General features: G+C 44.2%; 2 protein-coding genes across 2 annotated transcripts in view; both read right to left on the bottom strand.

Moving 5' to 3' along the window:
* Nucleotides 1–6,801: 6,801 nt before the first annotated feature.
* LOC127744505 (cytochrome b) lies at nucleotides 6,802–8,131 on the bottom strand. The gene has a single exon (XM_052256633.1). It carries the CDS (start codon nucleotides 8,050–8,052, stop codon nucleotides 6,886–6,888), a length of 1,167 nt encoding a protein of 388 aa, XP_052112593.1. The 5' UTR covers nucleotides 8,053–8,131; the 3' UTR covers nucleotides 6,802–6,885.
* Nucleotides 8,132–12,751: 4,620 nt separating this feature from the next.
* The window catches only part of LOC127744507 (cytochrome b), a 5,827-nt gene continuing 1,316 nt past the window's right edge, over nucleotides 12,752–17,262 (bottom strand). The window contains exon 1 of the mRNA XM_052256635.1: nucleotides 12,752–17,262. This exon is cut by the window's right edge and continues 1,316 nt beyond it. Coding sequence (XP_052112595.1) covers nucleotides 17,073–17,262 — 190 coding nt within the window. The 3' untranslated portion in view covers nucleotides 12,752–17,072.

The following is a 17,262-nucleotide window of genomic DNA, read 5'->3' as shown; positions in this document are numbered from 1 at the left end:
GGGAAAGATTCTTTATTATTATCGTTCGCCCATAACGAGTAGACTTTGGTTTAGTGATCACTTACGCAATTCGACTGATGTTAATTAAAAAAAAAGTGATAGATAATTTCAATTAATATAATGTATATTGTAGATCTCCCCCCCCTTATACATAGGATCGAACAGCGGTAAATTTCGTAAGTGATGCTATGCTGGCTTGAGCGCATCCGTTTTCTTGCTTGGCTAGAATTGGCTAAGGCAAAGGCCCTATTCGTCTAAGGGGTAATGGTGGACGAAAATCTGACAAGTTATGCCACTTATGTGAGAAATATGGCCATGAAGTGCTTCAGTGCTATCACCGATATGATAAGAACAAAAAAGGTCCCCGCAAGAATGACAACCACAATGGTTCAGCTTCAGCCTATCTAGTCACTCCAGAAAGTGCTACTGACCCAGCATGGTACGTACTTAGACACTGGTGCAACCCACCATGTGACACACACACCTGAGAATGTTGATTCGAGTGGTACTACCAACTCAGGTATAAACTCTCTTCTAGTGGGTGATGGGGCTGCTATAATAAAATAGTTGATTGAATCATTAACTCCGTACCGAAGCTTACAGAAGATAAATAAGCTGCTGAATCATCTGTTCCTGAAGCAGGTGGGTAACACAGAGAGTTACTAAAATCCATCTTAGTTCCGTTGCGTGCCCCAGCAATCAAACGGATGCGAGTTAGCCTTTCTCTAAAGTACCGGCTTTCGCACTAGTGCGCCCTATCCCGTTTAAGGCTCAGTCTTAGTAGTAACTACTGACTAAGGAAAGAAGGAGAAGACAGTCTTCCTTTCGTACTTAACTCTCCTCCTTGCTTCTTTTTTCACTTCACTGAGCTGAAAGTCAAAATACTCCGCCACCTCTATAGCAGTAGTCGTAGAAGACTCATACCTACTAATATATACCTCTTTAGTAATCAACACTCTCAATACACACTAACACTATATCCGTCATGAATCTTTGCCTTCGTTACCCGTCTATCAAGGGCGATACTGAGGGGGTTTTTGAGAGTGCACCCCCTTTGTAGGAGAATATATTAATATATATATTTAAGTGACCTTATTTGGGGTATTCTTTCGTCCAAGGAAAGATGAAGGAAGCAGGCAAATAGCATATAAGGCCTTAGAACTTTTAGGGCGAGAAAACTTTCTTTCTTAACCCTATTTAATGTCGGGGGGTAGGCCTTAAACGAGTCAGTTCAATTAATAGCAGATATTCAGTAATCCCTTGACGGAAAAGCTCGTAGGGCAGAAAGAACATATAAATCGAGAAGTCGCAGAGTCAAGTCACGGAGTCGCAGGGATGTCAAAACAGGAAATGCGTGATCGCATCGCCTTAATAGTTTACAAAAGCAAAATTATTTTGATTGATTACAGACATCGAATAGACAATCTTTTAGACTATTTTGAAACTATATAATCAAATCAGTAGAAAGGCAGAAGAAATGCACCGGTTTCTAATTTAAGAAGAGCTGAAAAAAGGATATGACACTCTTGAAGTAAGTTCTGTCGTCCTACTCGTTCTCTTGTGGGTATGACGAGCGGCTGCGGGGAACTCCGCGAGGGCGATAGGCCCACAGCACCTTATATGCAAGGTTCTTAGCTCATCCCGTAGCCAAAAAAACCAAAAGATGGAAAACAGGGGAATGGCCGGTTATGGAAGGAAAACCCCTTTACCCCCAGCTTCCAGGGCCATCAGGGCGGGAAGGAATGCCAGAAGCAAACGATTCCGCCGCACTGTGTAAGCAAGCAGACAGGCAGGGCAAGAAAGCTAGATCCACAAAGGGCCAGTTCTCCCAAGATGCGGTCAAGCACCCTCTTTCAGTTACATGCCATTTTTCATGTAAAAAAGGCCAAGAACAGAGGAGAAGATACCCTCGCTGGACCAGGACGAGGCTGCTACTCTATCGACGCCTGTATGCGGACACAACTAAAAGGGGGTGAGCCTTTCCCGTAATCCGACATTGACCTAGAACTCGCCCTTTCGGTACCTGTCTAGCAAGCTTTTTCTCTGCCGGTAGCTGGTCAAGAGTAAAGGCGAAGCTTGGATCCGCCTTAGAAGAAAGGTTCGCACTGAACACTTTCCCAATCCCAAAAAAAAAACACACGAAACAAGACACACATGGGCAGGCCCAGCAAACACTTCTCTCTCTTATGTAAAGACAGAAATAAGCAAATATCATAAGAGAAGTGAGGATCATGTCAATCACTGTCAAATCGAATGGAGAATGACACAAAGGCTTCTGTGCATATCCCGGAAAAGAAGTGAAAAGCCCCTAGTCCCCAGGCATTTTCGGTCAACTGGGGGACAAAAAATTCCTCTACAACATCGAATTCCGCGGCAGGAGCGATATCAGATACTGAGTAGGTGGCATAAGTGGTATCATATCAGCAATCCAGTTAAGCAGCATTATACTAGACTCTAACAGAATAAAAGTAAGCGATAGAGAACTTTGCGCCACCATAACCAGATGATTGGAGAAGAAGATCGGAGACAGATATTGATTCCTTGCCGGTGGGCACTCTATTGGGTCTCCTGTGCTACCTCGACCAAAAAGGGCTACAACCTCTGATTCCGGGACATAATTTTTGGCCCTTTACATGAACGAACTGGCTCAGTTTTAGAAGACAATTCAAGACTAACATCATACTCCTCCGCGGCATCGGTGGTTACCACTGAAGGGGATGTTGTCGCTTACTAGGATGTTTTCTCCTAATCGTCTATAGAGTTTTGAGCTAGTGATCCAAAATTTATTTGGCAGAAGCTTCGATCTAGAATGCAGTATCTGGGATTAAAAAAGGATACCGCTCTACTCTAGCAGTAATAAAAAGTCCTCCCCTCCATTCTCCATTGCTTACGGAGACGGCAAATCCAGAGAAAGTTCTAGGCCCTATCTTGGGTTGGCATCAATGTTAGCAGCCCTTCCTCCAAGACTTGCTCCAAAGAATGCCGGGGAGTTGAGTTCGTGCGATAAGAATCAGAGTAAGGGCGGGGGAGAGCTAAAAAGTAAATGGAGTTAATGGGACGACTCCGCCTTCACTAAAGAGGAAGCAAGTAGGGCACAGGCTTTGAGGTTGGAGCCTTGCCCGTGAAGGTATCCCAATAGTTGTGCTAATCCAGCCCATGTGTGTCTTGCTGTCTTCCAGAAGCAAAAAGGAATCCTATCGCTCTAAGAGGAAATGAGGCTGACACTGAGATTTCCTTCCTTTCTGTAAAAGTGAAGACTTTCCGCCTCCAAGCTGGATTTGATTGAAGGACTACTTCCCCCATAACTATCAGAGTTGGAAGCGAATCCCGGATAAGAGTAAGAGCAAACTTATAACTCGCCTTTCAGGCTATGCCCTTTACTTCAAGTTTATTATTTACAAGATTCAACTGAGTAGGGGTAGGAGTCAGGGGTTCGAGCCCTTCTCCCACAATTGGCAAGAGCCAGTGATCGCCAATTCCTTTCCCCTTTCCATCGACAGGGCTCCTCGGACTGGACTAGAGTATACGTTCTTTTGCGCTTCAAGTTTATTATTTACAAGCGATCGAAGTAGGGCAAGTCTCAGTCTTGTATTTGAGGTTGGTGAGAGGGCTGGCCCAGGGCATGCCTTTACTCCAACAGCGGCGAGGGGGTCAATCATCATCGTTTTTCCAGAAAAAGGTAGTTGAAAGCTGGAGCTTTACGAAACGAGTTGTTTTCAAAGCATCCGAGTTGGTAGAGCTTCGAGCGGGAACTTATCGAAAGGAGTGTTGGCAGATCGACCCCCCTTCCATTCCGTGGCACGCGGCGAAGGTAATTGAAAACAAATCAAAACAATGAATAGGAGGGGGCAATAAGAATTCAGTTGTCAATTGTTGGCCCACAGGCACACTTCCTGAAATCGATGTAACTCTACTTACTGTAAAATGGCGGGTTAGGTTTCTTTCATACAGAGATGTCGGCTATTTCACTTGACTCCTATTGAATGATCCGCAAGCCTATAGCCGCCCTCGTGCAAGCAAGCAAAGCCATCCAATCCAGTAGGACTTTGAGCACTAGAGGAAGGTGATGAGTCAGGAAGTCCCAAGTAATAAAGTGATAGAAAGCTGGCCCCCTAAAAGCGAGCCGGGAATTCGGCATCATATCGGTTAGCTGAGCCGGCCTCAAGGAAGAACTTTGATCTTGCCTTTTTCCTACTTTCGTTCCGGGCAGTAATATCAAGTGATCTGATGATCCAACAGTTAAGTCAAAGGCTACGAAAAAACCTTCCTCCGTAAGTTCCTTTACTCTCTCTCTCTTGAGCGCTTTCTGGTGAACACTTTGTGTAACCATTGAGTTCGATTTGAACTAGTTTCAAAGGCTGGATTTCCCTTGGGGAGAACTAGAATCCTATCCTCAGATCTTTCCCTCTTCTGTAATTTTGAGACCAAAAGAAGTAGGGATTGGATCGATGGAACGCCTTTGTGAAGTCTAGCTCTGTTCTATGCCCGCCCCTAAAGAGAAAAGCTTTCTATGATATTCTTTTTTCTAGGGAATCCGCGCTTACTAGACCCTTTTTTTGCAGGCAGGATCTGAAAAGACTAGCTGGACCCGGTTCTGACTAATCACTAAGAGCTCATCGCGAGTTCTCTCGGGGCGGGACCTCAGTAAGTAGGGCATTCAGTACGAAGTAAGCCAAGTGAAGTGATCCCTGCGGCCTATACTAGAAGAGAAGGAAAGAACTTCTTACTCGCATCCCCCTTAAGATGTTAATATGAACGTTTCACAAGAAAGATTGAATCGTGGAATTGATTTTAGTTAGATGAGCTCCTTAAGCTAAGGTAACTCCGGGATAGAGGGACGAAGTGGGCTGCTTTCAAGGGCTAGAATTTCCCTGTTTCGGCGTGAGATTGGCTTAGCTTGGTCTTTCTGTGTACCTAGAGTAAGTTTGCCCATAGCGTAGTAAAAGCTTAAAAGATTCTGGTCCGGTTCGGCCTTATCAAGTATGATTTTAGGGATCCTTTTTTTAGTAAAGTACCCCCCTTTGGTTTTAGGGTTCGATTTGCCAACTGATCCGAGTTGGATTGGGTCAGGAACGGTAATAAGGCTCTAGTTCGACTAGCAGCTTGCCTTATCGAATAGGGGCGAGAGGGAGAAAAAAATAGCAAGTACTACTCTTTCTCTTTGAACGAATCCGAAGCCTATCTTTATAACTGTGGGGAGATGGATTTGATTTGAACCTAAATCCTTGGATCGCCCATGTGTCTATGAAGAGGTTAAGCTAAGCCACTTCTTTCGCCTTTCGCTTTACAGTAGTTATGTGATCTTAGCCTTTAAGCTTTGAGCTTGCTTTTTCAAAAAGATGAGGATGTGAAGCTGTGAACAAAGAGTCTCTTGTCCCGTCTTAGACTGCTCTGGCTCGGTACTGTGTCGATTGGGTCTGAGGATTCTTCTATCCATTTGGTCTTCTTTGTACCGTACCCAGAGAAAGGAGAAGATCGAATTAGCTCTGCTAAGGAATCGAAAGCATCCTATCCGCTAAGAGCGAAAAATCACATATTTAGAAATAAGGTATAGAGCAGCCTACCTCTAGTGCTTTCTTCACTGCCTCCTGACGTTTCATCCACTTCCACTACCAGGGTAGGGCTGGCTGTCGGATGCGCTATGCGCTAAGGCTACTTATTGCGCTATCCCTCATCATTGATTTACCAAACTGCCATCTCATCTTGCATCCGAAAGAAGTGACAGCCTGCCTGAGATGCCATGTTGATATTGCCAGAAGAGAAGAAGGCCTATCTTAGATATGCCTATTTGAACTATGCCTAGCTGCCGAGGGAGAGGTAGCCTATAGACTCAAGGCCTACTACTATGACTATTCTATGGTTTTGCCGTTAGCTGGAATAAGTGTACTCAACCGTGCTAACCTTCGCCTCGTGGCTCGATCAAGGCGCTATCGCATTATCTGAAAGAGCGACTATCCCGTGCCATCTGTAGCTCTTGCCCTGTTTATTATGAGAATAAAGAAGTCCCCTACTCCCGTACTTCACGCGCTATCCTCTATTCCATTATGTATCGCCGCTAGCTCATACCATGTGTCTTTGAACCGCTATTGCTCTGTGTCCGGATTCACTATGCTATGGCTAACTGAACTAGGACCATTGGAAAGAGAGAAGATATTGCCTGTCCAGAAGTAGCTTATGTCATGTCGTGCTACGAATGAAAGAGGTCCCTACCCTCAGTTCACCTTACCGGGCTTGATTCGTGAAAGTCAGCTCCGGCTTTCGGCACCGGTTACGAGAACAGTAAGAGTTCATTCTGTCCCACTTGGCTCAATAGCCGGAGAAAAAATAGCAGCTTATGATGATTCCATTTCAAATGCTATTATTCCTCCAACAGTGGATAGGCAAAGAAAGCAGTCACCCACCAGGAAGGCATAGAGTGAAGCCAGGAAAGGAATTGGTTACTACAGACAGACCAGATTCAATAGCGCCGGTAACACCTCCAAGACCAAGAGCCGCGGATAATCTAACTCTAACAACGGGTATTCATCCCATCTCGAGTTCTAAACTATTCTGATGATTGACACGTTGATTTTAGTACCCCTTAAATGATAGGGTGGGTTCGTATGTTTTTGTGAAAGCTCGGCTCCAGTTATTGCTGATGTCCAGTCATCCACATTGGAATTCCTTGGAAAAGAAGGCTAACTGCTTGTTGGCTGGGAGCTGTATGAGCGGTAAGTCTATTAGCACGATGATTCTTCTTCGCCTTTATTTCAAAAATCTTTGCCCTATCTAAGCTATATAAAAATAGCCAACAAAAAAAGGTATGCGCTTGTCAATTCATTCTTGGTGTAATACGTAAATGATTGGTGTCATAATTTTTCACTGATCAGGTGTGGGCTTACAGGGCTAGGGCTCATCCGTGTAAGAATTAGGAATTCCTCTTCCAACTCGTCCCGGAATGGGCGTTATGGCAAAGAACAAGAAGAAAACTAAAGGAGGAATTTGTCCAATAGTAACAAAAGGTGCCTCCACTGGTTGACATCCGATCCAACCTAGTAGTAAGCGATCCGCCAAAAGCAACCAAAATATTCCTTGGTGAATCGGGCGAAAACTTGAACTACGCACATACATACTTTTAAAAAAAGGTAAAGCCAACAGACATATAAAAACTGGTGCTATTGCGGCTACACCTCCCGATTTGTCAGGTATACTACGAAGAATGGCATGGATCGGTAGGAAATACCATTCCGGCACAATATGAGGCGGGGTGGGCATCGGATTAGCAGGTATATAATTGTCGGGATGCCCCAAAACATTAGGAGCATAAAAAATCCAAATGGAAAAAAAGATAGCAAAAGCTACCCAACCTACTAGATCCTTTACATAAAAATAAGGGTAAAAAGAAATTTGATCCATCTCTGAATGTACACCCAATGGATTATTTGATCCATATTGATGCAATGCGGCCAGATGAAGAAGACTGGCGCCCACTAAAATAAAGGGGAGTAAATGATGAAGACTAAAAAAACGATTTAAGGTGGCATTGTCCACGGAGAAACCACCCCAAAGCCAAGTAACTATGGTATCTCCTACTACCGGTATGGCGCTAGCTAAGCTTGTAATTACTGTAGCTCCCCAAAAGCTCATCTGACCCCAAGGTGGTACGTATCCTGTAAAAGCTGTCACAATCATTAATAGGAAGATTACAACTCCGAGACACCGAACAAATTCCCTAGGACTGCTATAACTCGCATGATATAGACCACGAAAAATATGAAGGTGAACCACAATGAGAAACATACTTGCCCCATTAGCATGCATATAACGGAGCAACCAGCCCCCTTCAACATCTCTCATAACGTGTTCTACGCTGTTGAAAGCTAGATCCACATGAGGTGTGTAATGCATAGCTAAAAAAACGCCAGTCACTATCTGAATGACTAAACAAATACCAGCTAACGAACCGAAGCCCCACCAATAACTAAGATTGCTCGGGGTTGGATAATCTATCAAATGTTGATTAAGTGTGGAGGATATCGGTTGTTTAAGAAGAGAGAATCGTTGGTTCCTCATTTTTCTTTTTCCTATCGTGAGAATTCTGCTCCCCCCAACAAGAGGAAAGACTTCTTTGTTGTCAATCGCTGGTTGGGGGGAAAGATTCTTTATTATTATCGTTCGCCCATAACGAGTAGACTTTGGTTTAGTGATCACTTACGCAATTCGACTGATGTTAATTAAAAAAAAAGTGATAGATAATTTCAATTAATATAATGTATATTGTAGATCTCCCCCCCCTTATACATAGGATCGAACAGCGGTAAATTTCGTAAGTGATGCTATGCTGGCTTGAGCGCATCCGTTTTCTTGCTTGGCTAGAATTGGCTAAGGCAAAGGCCCTATTCGTCTAAGGGGTAATGGTGGACGAAAATCTGACAAGTTATGCCACTTATGTGAGAAATATGGCCATGAAGTGCTTCAGTGCTATCACCGATATGATAAGAACAAAAAAGGTCCCCGCAAGAATGACAACCACAATGGTTCAGCTTCAGCCTATCTAGTCACTCCAGAAAGTGCTACTGACCCAGCATGGTACGTACTTAGACACTGGTGCAACCCACCATGTGACACACACACCTGAGAATGTTGATTCGAGTGGTACTACCAACTCAGGTATAAACTCTCTTCTAGTGGGTGATGGGGCTGCTATAATAAAATAGTTGATTGAATCATTAACTCCGTACCGAAGCTTACAGAAGATAAATAAGCTGCTGAATCATCTGTTCCTGAAGCAGGTGGGTAACACAGAGAGTTACTAAAATCCATCTTAGTTCCGTTGCGTGCCCCAGCAATCAAACGGATGCGAGTTAGCCTTTCTCTAAAGTACCGGCTTTCGCACTAGTGCGCCCTATCCCGTTTAAGGCTCAGTCTTAGTAGTAACTACTGACTAAGGAAAGAAGGAGAAGACAGTCTTCCTTTCGTACTTAACTCTCCTCCTTGCTTCTTTTTTCACTTCACTGAGCTGAAAGTCAAAATACTCCGCCACCTCTATAGCAGTAGTCGTAGAAGACTCATACCTACTAATATATACCTCTTTAGTAATCAACACTCTCAATACACACTAACACTATATCCGTCATGAATCTTTGCCTTCGTTACCCGTCTATCAAGGGCGATACTGAGGGGGTTTTTGAGAGTGCACCCCCTTTGTAGGAGAATATATTAATATATATATTTAAGTGACCTTATTTGGGGTATTCTTTCGTCCAAGGAAAGATGAAGGAAGCAGGCAAATAGCATATAAGGCCTTAGAACTTTTAGGGCGAGAAAACTTTCTTTCTTAACCCTATTTAATGTCGGGGGGTAGGCCTTAAACGAGTCAGTTCAATTAATAGCAGATATTCAGTAATCCCTTGACGGAAAAGCTCGTAGGGCAGAAAGAACATATAAATCGAGAAGTCGCAGAGTCAAGTCACGGAGTCGCAGGGATGTCAAAACAGGAAATGCGTGATCGCATCGCCTTAATAGTTTACAAAAGCAAAATTATTTTGATTGATTACAGACATCGAATAGACAATCTTTTAGACTATTTTGAAACTATATAATCAAATCAGTAGAAAGGCAGAAGAAATGCACCGGTTTCTAATTTAAGAAGAGCTGAAAAAAGGATATGACACTCTTGAAGTAAGTTCTGTCGTCCTACTCGTTCTCTTGTGGGTATGACGAGCGGCTGCGGGGAACTCCGCGAGGGCGATAGGCCCACAGCACCTTATATGCAAGGTTCTTAGCTCATCCCGTAGCCAAAAAAACCAAAAGATGGAAAACAGGGGAATGGCCGGTTATGGAAGGAAAACCCCTTTACCCCCAGCTTCCAGGGCCATCAGGGCGGGAAGGAATGCCAGAAGCAAACGATTCCGCCGCACTGTGTAAGCAAGCAGACAGGCAGGGCAAGAAAGCTAGATCCACAAAGGGCCAGTTCTCCCAAGATGCGGTCAAGCACCCTCTTTCAGTTACATGCCATTTTTCATGTAAAAAAGGCCAAGAACAGAGGAGAAGATACCCTCGCTGGACCAGGACGAGGCTGCTACTCTATCGACGCCTGTATGCGGACACAACTAAAAGGGGGTGAGCCTTTCCCGTAATCCGACATTGACCTAGAACTCGCCCTTTCGGTACCTGTCTAGCAAGCTTTTTCTCTGCCGGTAGCTGGTCAAGAGTAAAGGCGAAGCTTGGATCCGCCTTAGAAGAAAGGTTCGCACTGAACACTTTCCCAATCCCAAAAAAAAAACACACGAAACAAGACACACATGGGCAGGCCCAGCAAACACTTCTCTCTCTTATGTAAAGACAGAAATAAGCAAATATCATAAGAGAAGTGAGGATCATGTCAATCACTGTCAAATCGAATGGAGAATGACACAAAGGCTTCTGTGCATATCCCGGAAAAGAAGTGAAAAGCCCCTAGTCCCCAGGCATTTTCGGTCAACTGGGGGACAAAAAATTCCTCTACAACATCGAATTCCGCGGCAGGAGCGATATCAGATACTGAGTAGGTGGCATAAGTGGTATCATATCAGCAATCCAGTTAAGCAGCATTATACTAGACTCTAACAGAATAAAAGTAAGCGATAGAGAACTTTGCGCCACCATAACCAGATGATTGGAGAAGAAGATCGGAGACAGATATTGATTCCTTGCCGGTGGGCACTCTATTGGGTCTCCTGTGCTACCTCGACCAAAAAGGGCTACAACCTCTGATTCCGGGACATAATTTTTGGCCCTTTACATGAACGAACTGGCTCAGTTTTAGAAGACAATTCAAGACTAACATCATACTCCTCCGCGGCATCGGTGGTTACCACTGAAGGGGATGTTGTCGCTTACTAGGATGTTTTCTCCTAATCGTCTATAGAGTTTTGAGCTAGTGATCCAAAATTTATTTGGCAGAAGCTTCGATCTAGAATGCAGTATCTGGGATTAAAAAAGGATACCGCTCTACTCTAGCAGTAATAAAAAGTCCTCCCCTCCATTCTCCATTGCTTACGGAGACGGCAAATCCAGAGAAAGTTCTAGGCCCTATCTTGGGTTGGCATCAATGTTAGCAGCCCTTCCTCCAAGACTTGCTCCAAAGAATGCCGGGGAGTTGAGTTCGTGCGATAAGAATCAGAGTAAGGGCGGGGGAGAGCTAAAAAGTAAATGGAGTTAATGGGACGACTCCGCCTTCACTAAAGAGGAAGCAAGTAGGGCACAGGCTTTGAGGTTGGAGCCTTGCCCGTGAAGGTATCCCAATAGTTGTGCTAATCCAGCCCATGTGTGTCTTGCTGTCTTCCAGAAGCAAAAAGGAATCCTATCGCTCTAAGAGGAAATGAGGCTGACACTGAGATTTCCTTCCTTTCTGTAAAAGTGAAGACTTTCCGCCTCCAAGCTGGATTTGATTGAAGGACTACTTCCCCCATAACTATCAGAGTTGGAAGCGAATCCCGGATAAGAGTAAGAGCAAACTTATAACTCGCCTTTCAGGCTATGCCCTTTACTTCAAGTTTATTATTTACAAGATTCAACTGAGTAGGGGTAGGAGTCAGGGGTTCGAGCCCTTCTCCCACAATTGGCAAGAGCCAGTGATCGCCAATTCCTTTCCCCTTTCCATCGACAGGGCTCCTCGGACTGGACTAGAGTATACGTTCTTTTGCGCTTCAAGTTTATTATTTACAAGCGATCGAAGTAGGGCAAGTCTCAGTCTTGTATTTGAGGTTGGTGAGAGGGCTGGCCCAGGGCATGCCTTTACTCCAACAGCGGCGAGGGGGTCAATCATCATCGTTTTTCCAGAAAAAGGTAGTTGAAAGCTGGAGCTTTACGAAACGAGTTGTTTTCAAAGCATCCGAGTTGGTAGAGCTTCGAGCGGGAACTTATCGAAAGGAGTGTTGGCAGATCGACCCCCCTTCCATTCCGTGGCACGCGGCGAAGGTAATTGAAAACAAATCAAAACAATGAATAGGAGGGGGCAATAAGAATTCAGTTGTCAATTGTTGGCCCACAGGCACACTTCCTGAAATCGATGTAACTCTACTTACTGTAAAATGGCGGGTTAGGTTTCTTTCATACAGAGATGTCGGCTATTTCACTTGACTCCTATTGAATGATCCGCAAGCCTATAGCCGCCCTCGTGCAAGCAAGCAAAGCCATCCAATCCAGTAGGACTTTGAGCACTAGAGGAAGGTGATGAGTCAGGAAGTCCCAAGTAATAAAGTGATAGAAAGCTGGCCCCCTATTTGATAGAGGTTCTTAATCCCCGGGGATATCTCGTAAGGAAGAATCAGAATCATTTCAGTCCACTGGTTCTAGCTGTAGTAAGCCTGTCGTTCTATTAAGCAAACCTGTAAGTTAGTGATTCAAAGTATAGCCCTGGTGTATGAGATATTGAATTCTCAGACTAAGAATCCGGTATGTTCCCCAGCTAATGAAAGGTGAGCTTGAGCTTCCAGCCCCGCGCTCTACGACTTCGAAGTTAAATCATTCCTCATTCACTTACAGGCAAAAGGCGATAGGCGATCAGTAAATAGCCGAATTGGCATCGATTGAAGAAGAAATTAGTAGATGTCGGGGAATCGAAAAAGCACTTTGTAGCTCTTAATAAGAAGAAGAGGAGAACTTCGGGTAGGCAGGCAACTCACTAGGTATAGGTAGAGTCAAAGATTGTAGCAAGCAAGAGCACAATGTTGTTTTTTTTTTTTTCTATTAGAAAAGATATTAGCAGAGGATTACCTTTTCTTTCAAATCCTAGGCTACGCACCTTGACCATCCTTCTACCTTTACCAACTACTACTAGCAATTACGACAACAGGTGAAATAGCTGATCTTATTCCGAAATAGCTTCTTCTTTTCGGATTCATCTTCTTATGCTCCTAAAGAAAGAGAAGGGCTTTACTCCGAGTTGAAAGAAGAGTTTACATCTTATATATATTTAAGAGACAGCAGGGAATGAATGAACTAGCAAAGGATGGCCTTGACAAATCCTCCTTCGCTCCTGTGGGAGTCGAACCCACTACATAGGTTTCTTCCTTGTTTTACCGACTCAGGTCTCTCTATTCCTGCTAGAAATGTTCGATTTGCTTTGGTGAAGCTGTAGGCCTTACTGAGCTAAAGGCCCCATACGTGGCAACTGAATAAATACCTGTTAGACTCAATCTTTTACCAAAGCCCCCACTCCTTGAAAACTAGATTTCTTTCCTTAATTGCAATATCACAACGAGTCTATAATAGGCGAATTCCAATGCCAGCGCTTTTAGCTAAATAGGATCTATATCTGAACCAAGTAAGGAGGAGGCAGGGGTCATCATGCAGGATCAGCTATACCTCTGAATCCCATAGTAAAGCCTTGTCCATTTCGGGGATGGGCCATGGATTTGATTGGGAAGATTTTGACCCCTTCTCTTCAAAGAGAACCCGCCCTCGTGCTTCTTTATTTCCTTCGCTTGTTAAGGAGTTGGAGCAAGTCTTTTCTGATAAGTTGCCCCTGCTGGCTGGCCCGAAGCGACTCCCCACTTCGAACGCGGGTCTCCGGCAATGGCAGATTTCTGTCTTCGATCGGAGTTTGCACGAATCTGAGGATATTCATACATATCACCTAGTAGTAAAATACGAATCGAATTGAGCGCGACTTCTGCTCATCAAAAGTGGGATTTAGTAAGCGTATTCTAACTAAATAACAGAGCTGCTGAAGGCGGAGGACTCTTGGCCCTATCACACAATAGGTATAGAGTTTGAAGAAAGAAGGTTAGACGATGAATCTAGGGCAGCAGATTCTACTGAAAAAAAAGTACATAGGCTTAAGCATAAGAAAAGGAATTTATTCTTTGAAAAGAGGCCCTTTATCCTATCTGATGGGGTAGGGAAGGATGCTATTTCATTCTCTTTTCTCAAGGAAGATTCCAAACAAAGGAGCTCTTTCATTGAAGTGTCTGCCGCCCGGCCTGGTTACCCCAATCCTTAAGTATTTTCGTGCCATGATCTTATCATTGAATAATCAACGCAACTTCTTTTGGTTGGTCACCACTGGATGATTCCGCGATACACTCCCCCTATCTGCTATTCTATTATCTAAAAGTATCGTCGAGGTATCCTGGTTTCGCCCCCTAGCGGTATAGTTCAATCTTTAGGGGCATCAGGGCCCTCTTTGAAACAAGGAGAAGATTCTAAAAGAGATAAATCGCATATGAAGAAAGTATGCTTCGCTTGTCATTGAAGGCGGTTCCTGCTTCTACCGCGAAAGCAGGACAACGCAAACAAAGGGGGGTAGCGCTGCCCACCTAACAGAAGGCGCGAAAGAAAAGCGAGCCGGGAATTCGGCATCATATCGGTTAGCTGAGCCGGCCTCAAGGAAGAACTTTGATCTTGCCTTTTTCCTACTTTCGTTCCGGGCAGTAATATCAAGTGATCTGATGATCCAACAGTTAAGTCAAAGGCTACGAAAAAACCTTCCTCCGTAAGTTCCTTTACTCTCTCTCTCTTGAGCGCTTTCTGGTGAACACTTTGTGTAACCATTGAGTTCGATTTGAACTAGTTTCAAAGGCTGGATTTCCCTTGGGGAGAACTAGAATCCTATCCTCAGATCTTTCCCTCTTCTGTAATTTTGAGACCAAAAGAAGTAGGGATTGGATCGATGGAACGCCTTTGTGAAGTCTAGCTCTGTTCTATGCCCGCCCCTAAAGAGAAAAGCTTTCTATGATATTCTTTTTTCTAGGGAATCCGCGCTTACTAGACCCTTTTTTTGCAGGCAGGATCTGAAAAGACTAGCTGGACCCGGTTCTGACTAATCACTAAGAGCTCATCGCGAGTTCTCTCGGGGCGGGACCTCAGTAAGTAGGGCATTCAGTACGAAGTAAGCCAAGTGAAGTGATCCCTGCGGCCTATACTAGAAGAGAAGGAAAGAACTTCTTACTCGCATCCCCCTTAAGATGTTAATATGAACGTTTCACAAGAAAGATTGAATCGTGGAATTGATTTTAGTTAGATGAGCTCCTTAAGCTAAGGTAACTCCGGGATAGAGGGACGAAGTGGGCTGCTTTCAAGGGCTAGAATTTCCCTGTTTCGGCGTGAGATTGGCTTAGCTTGGTCTTTCTGTGTACCTAGAGTAAGTTTGCCCATAGCGTAGTAAAAGCTTAAAAGATTCTGGTCCGGTTCGGCCTTATCAAGTATGATTTTAGGGATCCTTTTTTTAGTAAAGTACCCCCCTTTGGTTTTAGGGTTCGATTTGCCAACTGATCCGAGTTGGATTGGGTCAGGAACGGTAATAAGGCTCTAGTTCGACTAGCAGCTTGCCTTATCGAATAGGGGCGAGAGGGAGAAAAAAATAGCAAGTACTACTCTTTCTCTTTGAACGAATCCGAAGCCTATCTTTATAACTGTGGGGAGATGGATTTGATTTGAACCTAAATCCTTGGATCGCCCATGTGTCTATGAAGAGGTTAAGCTAAGCCACTTCTTTCGCCTTTCGCTTTACAGTAGTTATGTGATCTTAGCCTTTAAGCTTTGAGCTTGCTTTTTCAAAAAGATGAGGATGTGAAGCTGTGAACAAAGAGTCTCTTGTCCCGTCTTAGACTGCTCTGGCTCGGTACTGTGTCGATTGGGTCTGAGGATTCTTCTATCCATTTGGTCTTCTTTGTACCGTACCCAGAGAAAGGAGAAGATCGAATTAGCTCTGCTAAGGAATCGAAAGCATCCTATCCGCTAAGAGCGAAAAATCACATATTTAGAAATAAGGTATAGAGCAGCCTACCTCTAGTGCTTTCTTCACTGCCTCCTGACGTTTCATCCACTTCCACTACCAGGGTAGGGCTGGCTGTCGGATGCGCTATGCGCTAAGGCTACTTATTGCGCTATCCCTCATCATTGATTTACCAAACTGCCATCTCATCTTGCATCCGAAAGAAGTGACAGCCTGCCTGAGATGCCATGTTGATATTGCCAGAAGAGAAGAAGGCCTATCTTAGATATGCCTATTTGAACTATGCCTAGCTGCCGAGGGAGAGGTAGCCTATAGACTCAAGGCCTACTACTATGACTATTCTATGGTTTTGCCGTTAGCTGGAATAAGTGTACTCAACCGTGCTAACCTTCGCCTCGTGGCTCGATCAAGGCGCTATCGCATTATCTGAAAGAGCGACTATCCCGTGCCATCTGTAGCTCTTGCCCTGTTTATTATGAGAATAAAGAAGTCCCCTACTCCCGTACTTCACGCGCTATCCTCTATTCCATTATGTATCGCCGCTAGCTCATACCATGTGTCTTTGAACCGCTATTGCTCTGTGTCCGGATTCACTATGCTATGGCTAACTGAACTAGGACCATTGGAAAGAGAGAAGATATTGCCTGTCCAGAAGTAGCTTATGTCATGTCGTGCTACGAATGAAAGAGGTCCCTACCCTCAGTTCACCTTACCGGGCTTGATTCGTGAAAGTCAGCTCCGGCTTTCGGCACCGGTTACGAGAACAGTAAGAGTTCATTCTGTCCCACTTGGCTCAATAGCCGGAGAAAAAATAGCAGCTTATGATGATTCCATTTCAAATGCTATTATTCCTCCAACAGTGGATAGGCAAAGAAAGCAGTCACCCACCAGGAAGGCATAGAGTGAAGCCAGGAAAGGAATTGGTTACTACAGACAGACCAGATTCAATAGCGCCGGTAACACCTCCAAGACCAAGAGCCGCGGATAATCTAACTCTAACAACGGGTATTCATCCCATCTCGAGTTCTAAACTATTCTGATGATTGACACGTTGATTTTAGTACCCCTTAAATGATAGGGTGGGTTCGTATGTTTTTGTGAAAGCTCGGCTCCAGTTATTGCTGATGTCCAGTCATCCACATTGGAATTCCTTGGAAAAGAAGGCTAACTGCTTGTTGGCTGGGAGCTGTATGAGCGGTAAGTCTATTAGCACGATGATTCTTCTTCGCCTTTATTTCAAAAATCTTTGCCCTATCTAAGCTATATAAAAATAGCCAACAAAAAAAGGTATGCGCTTGTCAATTCATTCTTGGTGTAATACGTAAATGATTGGTGTCATAATTTTTCACTGATCAGGTGTGGGCTTACAGGGCTAGGGCTCATCCGTGTAAGAATTAGGAATTCCTCTTCCAACTCGTCCCGGAATGGGCGTTATGGCAAAGAACAAGAAGAAAACTAAAGGAGGAATTTGTCCAATAGTAACAAAAGGTGCCTCCACTGGTTGACATCCGATCCAACCTAGTAGTAAGCGATCCGCCAAAAGCAACCAAAATATTCCTTGG

This window comes from Arachis duranensis, unplaced genomic scaffold (assembly GCF_000817695.3).
Source record: "Arachis duranensis cultivar V14167 unplaced genomic scaffold, aradu.V14167.gnm2.J7QH unplaced_Scaffold_47898, whole genome shotgun sequence".
NCBI classification, from domain to species: Eukaryota; Viridiplantae; Streptophyta; class Magnoliopsida; order Fabales; family Fabaceae; genus Arachis; species Arachis duranensis.
This window is presented reverse-complemented; position numbering and strand designations above follow the sequence as displayed.